We start from the raw sequence: 6000 nt of genomic DNA on the forward strand, positions 1-6000 counted from the left end.
TCCCCACGTCCCGGTATTCACTGTTGTCCCCTGAGTATTAGTTTTGTCCTGGCATGGGAGATGAACCACAGCCCTAAGGGACTGATCCACCTGGTGGTTCACAGCGTGAGCTCTGGGCAGCTTAGCCAGGCTCCGGAATGTAAACCCAGTCCCTATTCCAAAACTCAAGCTTTTCCCTTTTTATAGGAGGGGATCTTTTAAATATTCTTAAAAGATCTCTTTTTCTGGTCCTTATTAGGTAGTTCAAAAACGAAAGTTTAGGCAAATCCTTCATAGGAAAATAGGGAAAAGATTGTTTTCTGTCCTGGAATCAACAGTGGTATCTGTATGCAATTTAGAGTGAAGTATACACAGACCATTCAAATAATTTTCTGAAGTAGAACGTCACCTAAAACGTTTGGAAACCACTGCTCTAAGCCGCAGTTGCCCCGTCTGTAAAATGAGAGTACTGCTTCTTGGCTCTGGTGATGGTTCTGTGGATTCAGTAGGACCATCTTGGTGAAGGTTTCAGACTCTGCCAGTGCAGAGTAAGTGCTGGGTAACTAGTAGCTCTGATTAAGTGTCGTGATTCTGGATGTTATTTTCAGTGATTGTTTTCATGTGCTCTTGTGTAAATCCTTAGAGATAAACACTTGTACTTTCTAACGTCAGGAAATGTGTTTCTCATGTATCAGGCCACTTACTTGGAATCATACGTACGTTGATTTTGAACTTGTTAGATTGCAGAAGCGGTGGCAGCAGACACAACTCTCTAAACAGGAAAGCAGACGTTGCCGCTGATCGGATGCAGAATTACTTGTTTGTGTGTGTCATGCCTTGTTTGTCTGTGGTTCATGGAGTGTTTAAAATTCATACAGTACAGGTACTTTTGAAATTTGGACAAGATTAGTTTTCTGGGGCTATTTTATTAGTTTTTAGATGTTAAAGTAAGCATAGACGACAGTGTATATTGTCCTTCAGTTTTGAAAGAGATTCTTTGTTGTTTCAGTTCTAATCTCCCTTGCTATCTCCTTCCTGTGTTTCAGGGAATATCTTGGTAAACAGCTCCAGTCTGAGCAACCGCAGACTGCAGCTGCCCGGAGCTGAACGGGCGCTCAGCCGCGGGGTCTCCAGCGCCCCTTCGCCTGGGGCAGAAGACCTGGAGTGTGAGTCTCAGTGATTAGAACAAATAATTTCTCATTTTACGTGTCATTTTCTTCTGTTGTGTAGCTTTCCCCAGTGCTGATTTCAACACGAGTGTTTGCCCGTTACTTTGTATTAAAGTAGGCGCTCTCTGTATCTAAGGAAAACATTACTGTTACATATACTGCTTGTAATTTCTGTATTTATTGTTCTCTGGGAATGAATATAGAATTATTAAAGGATTCTCACTCCAAATATGTTTTTGTCTTTCCTTGTTCCTGACTTGGCCTTTAACACAAATACCTCTTGTCCCAGCCAAATTGGGAGAACTGTATTTGCAAAATAGTGAATGGTAAATAAATGTTTTGAAATTATATGTATCTCTGTCTTCCATCCGTCCATCCATCCACATCCATCCGTCCGTCCATCCACACATACACACCGCGGCAATCCTCTGCTAATACTCAGAGACTTTAAAATTTAACTTTAAAATGTTAAATTAACTCGACGTGATGCTGTGGTCTAGAAGATTTGCTTATGGAGCACAGTGAGGAATTTTAGCTTTAAATTATTTTCATTGATTTCCTGTACTTTTATTCTTGGATTTTGGTACCTCAAGTCTATTTCCTTTTAATACGCTTTGGTTTAAATGTTGCCAGTAGATATTTTATCCCACCCCCAGCCCCAGCCCCTTATTCTGGAACGCCAGGCCTTCAGCGGGACATCCATAGCCTGTATGTTCACGTCCCCCAGATCTGAGCCTTTTGTTTCTAACCTTATGGCCTGGTCTCTCTGAGTCTCATTTTTCATTCATTTTCATTTTATTTTCACTTTTCATTCCTAGCAGTTCTCTGAATGTTGAGTTGTTGAGTAAAGGTTGTAAGGCTAATAGACAGTTTATTTGGTAAGTTTTTCTTCTACAGAGAGACACTCATAGGATCCATCTCCTGTTTAAGGATGAAGGAGTGTCTCATTTTCAACGTAGAGATCTTGTGGGAAGAGTTAGTTGAAATAATGGTCGTCGGTGGGTTCACGTGACTCAGTGATTTTTCTTAGAGTTGATTTCCTATTTTCCAAGAAAATAGGTAGTCCGATCAAACCAATTTTTTTCTTGACTGAAAGTTCTAAATTTTTAAAACTGGTTAGACCCAGACATTTTTACTTCTTAAACATGGAAGAATACTAGCCAGTGGAATTATAGATTCTGCATTAGCAAAGGATCAGTTTTCATGTTAAGGTATTAATGGTCTGCAAAGTTATTAGTTTCTTAAGACACTCAATTTCTAGAAGTTCTGGTAACCAGAGACAGTGAAATCTTCTGAATTTCATAAGAACACGTTGATTCTCTGATGTCGTACTTTCTGATTTTAGTTTCATTTTGCATAGCCCTGTAGTTACAAAGTAGACAGTCGTCCTGGTGGAAATCATTGGTGCTCTAATCCCCGAGAAGTGCTTTTGTACATGGGGAGCAATACTCCCATGCCCATGTTTTAATTATTATCCCAAATATTAAAATTAACTCTCTCTAGGCACTTTTTTCCTTTTAAGTCTTCACACTCAGCTTATAGAACTTATAACAATTACAAAACAATCACTTTCATTTTTTTCTGTGCTTAATGTTTTTAACATTCAGTGATTAAATCCTCCTATAAATATAATGCCACTTTCACTTTCAAGTAAACCGCAGACACTAACAGAGTGGAGTTCTAACTCTGACAAACAAAATCTCAGTAGGTAACCCTTTTTTTAAAAAAAGACCAGCTAATATTCTATCCATTGACAAGCTATAAGCCATATTTGGGTACCCAAGTGTCAAATTCCAAATCTGTTCTGAGAATCACCTCTTTTTTTCTTTTCCTTCCAGTTTTATTGAGATATAATTGACATGTAGCACTGTGTAAGTTTCAGGTGTGCAGTGTAATGATCTGACTTAACATGTGTCATGGAATGATCATAGCAGGTTTAATGAACATCTATCATCTCATATAGATAACAAGATTAAAGAAATAGAAAAAATATTTTTTCCCTATGATGAGAACTCCTTAGGATTTACCCTCTTAACAACTTTCATATATAACATACAGCGGTGTTAGTTGTATTTATCATATTGTGTATTATATCCTAGTGCTTATTTATCTTATAACTGGAAGTTTGTACCTTTGACCACCTTCATCCAACCCCTCTCCTACCACCCCCTACCTCTGTTGACCAGACGTCTGATCTCTTTTTATATGAGCTTGTTTGTCTTGAGGTACAGTTGACCTGCGACACTGTGTTAGTTTCTGTTACACAACATAGTGATTTGATATTTCCATACATTTCAAAGTGATTGCCACAATAAGTCTAGTTACCATCTGTCACCGTATAAAGACATTACATAGGGCTTCCCTGGTGGCGCAGTGGTTGGGAGTCCGCCTGCCGATGCAGGGGACACGAGTTCGTGCCCCGGTCCGGGAAGATCCCACATGCCGCGGAGCAGCTGGGCCCGTGAGCCATGGCCGCTGAGCCTGCGCGTCCGGAGCCTGTGCTCCGCAACGGGAGAGGCCACAGCAGTGAGAGGCCCGCGTACCGCAAAAAAAAAAAAAAAAAAAGATTACGTAATTATTGACTCTGTTCCTCACACTGTACACATCATACTTGTGGCTCACTTATTTTGCAACTGGAAGTTTGTACCTCTCTCACCTATTTCTCTCCTCCCTCATCCCCTCCCCTCTGGCAACCACCTGTTGGTTCTCTCTCTGACTCGTTTCTATTTTGTTACATTTATTTGTTGTTTTTTAGATTCCACATACAAGTGAAATAATACAGTATTTGTCTTTCTCTGACTTACTTCACTTAGCATAATACTCTCTAGGTCTATCTATGTTGTCACAAATGGCAAGATTTTCTTCTTTTTTTATGGATGAGTAATATTCCACTGTCTATATATACCACATCTTTATCCATTCGTCTATTGACGGGCACTCTGGTTGCTTCTGTATCTTGGCAATTGTAAATAGTGCCGCTGTGGACACTGGGGTGCAGGTGTCTTTTTGAAGTAATGTTTTCATGTCCTTTGGTTAAATACCCAGAAGTGAAATTGCTGGGTTGTATGGCAGTTCTGCTGCTGACTTTCTGAGGAAACTCCGTACTGTTTCCTAGTGGCTGCACCTATTAATACTCCCACCAGCAGTGCATAGCATAGGGTCTCTTTTTCTCCACATTCTCACCAGCACTTGTTTTCTCTTGTCTTACTGATAATAGCCATTCTAGCAGGTGTGAAGGAATAGCTCATTGTGGTGGTGATTTGCGTTTACTTGATGATTAGTGATGTTGAGCATCTTTTCCTGTGTCTCTTGGCCATCTGTATGTCTTCTCTGGGAAAATATCTATTCAAGTCCTCTACCCATTTAAAAATTATTTTTCACTTGTTTTATTATTTTAAAAAAATTTTTTTTTGGAAAACTTTCTTGGGTTATATCGACCCTTATATTTTAAAAGATGTGTGAAAGGGACATCTCACTGGCAGGTAAAGCTTGTTCCCTCACATTGTACCTGGACAGTCACAAATACCAGATTTATAGAACATATCCAATTGAAAAAAATCTTCACACTTCCTGTTTAGCCACATCGGAGTAACTGAGGTTAGTTTTTATATAGTTAAAATGTAAATAATTTCGTACCTTCTAGGTGTCAAATCTTGGAAAGCACAGAGCCAAGTTTTGATGCTTTTGATTTACTTGATAATTGCTTAAAAGGTGCTCCATTCTCATCCTTTGCCTTTGAAAATAGAGAATATTTGAGACTACAATTTGAAAACATTCAAAGTTAGTAGGTGTCAGTCACTTTCCAGATCTGAACCTTGTGATGAAATCACTTTTGAGCTTGAAATGTCTCCCTTATTTTGCTGTACACAGTGTTCGTTCTGGTTAAGAGTTGTGGCTCTTTTAACTTTCTGAAAAAGTTTCCAGTGGAAAAGTCAGTTGGAAAGAAGACTGACTTTTACTGCAAATGTTATGTTACTTCAACATTCATGCAAATCCGACACTGAGGACACATTCCCTTTCAATTCTTAGAAGAGAAAGAGAGTTGATTACTCTTCCAAAAATAGAAAAAAAGTGGAAGAAACATTTCTATGATTGAAGGAACGCTGGTTCTAAGATGCTTTACCTTCTGGTACCTGTCTGTGCCTTTGTCTCTTTCCCCTCTCAAAGGAAGAAAGAAAATATCAGGGAACTTAGCTGAAAGAACCAATGTACAAAAACTATTGAATAACCATGTATCAGGTAGAAATAACATATTTGCAACAACATCACAAAGGTTGCAAGGAGGAGGAAATGGAATTATACTCTCATGAGGTTTTTACATGATACGTGAAGGGGTATAACACGTAGACTGTGATGAACTAAGGATGCACATTTAATTCCCTAGAGCAGCCATTAAAACAATAAACTAGGAGGTCCAGCCAAAGAACCATTAGTGAAGATAAAATGGAACACTAGAAATACTTGATTAACCTGAAGAGAGGGCGGGGGGAACAGAACAAAGAAGAGAGGGGCCACATAGAAAACAAAGTGTAAGAAAATAGATGTAACCCAACAGTAACAATAACTACGTTACAGAAGGGGTCTGGGAATCCCACTGTTACACATCCAGAATTTTAACTTCAGGACACCCGTTGGCTCCAGTTCCTGAGCCTGGGGAAGAGGGGCTGGGTGATCTGGAGTGCTGAGTGACTTGCTTCTACACCTTCCCCCCGCCTACCCCTTGGCAGGCTGTTATTAAAGCAGAAAAGCAGAAACCTAAGTCAGTTGCCATTTGTCCATCTACTCTCCTGTATTTGCTGTCATCTCTCTTGTTCTCTTTGTCTTTGTGGGTTTATTCCTTTTGATTTGTTTT

General features: G+C 39.4%; 1 protein-coding gene across 1 annotated transcript in view; it reads left to right on the forward strand.

Annotated features, from left to right (window-relative positions):
- Window positions 1–1377, forward strand: part of ATP6V1H (ATPase H+ transporting V1 subunit H) — a 62751-nt gene extending 61374 nt beyond the window's left edge. The window contains exon 14 of the mRNA XM_082674579.1: window positions 1026–1377. Coding sequence (XP_082530705.1) covers window positions 1026–1086 — 61 coding nt within the window. The 3' untranslated portion in view covers window positions 1087–1377. The remainder of the gene's footprint in view (window positions 1–1025) is intronic.
- The last annotated feature ends 4623 nt before the right edge of the window (window positions 1378–6000 follow it).

The sequence above is a fragment of the Grampus griseus genome (assembly GCF_964374135.1).
Source record: "Grampus griseus genome assembly, chromosome: 17".
NCBI lineage: Eukaryota > Metazoa > Chordata > Mammalia > Artiodactyla > Delphinidae > Grampus > Grampus griseus.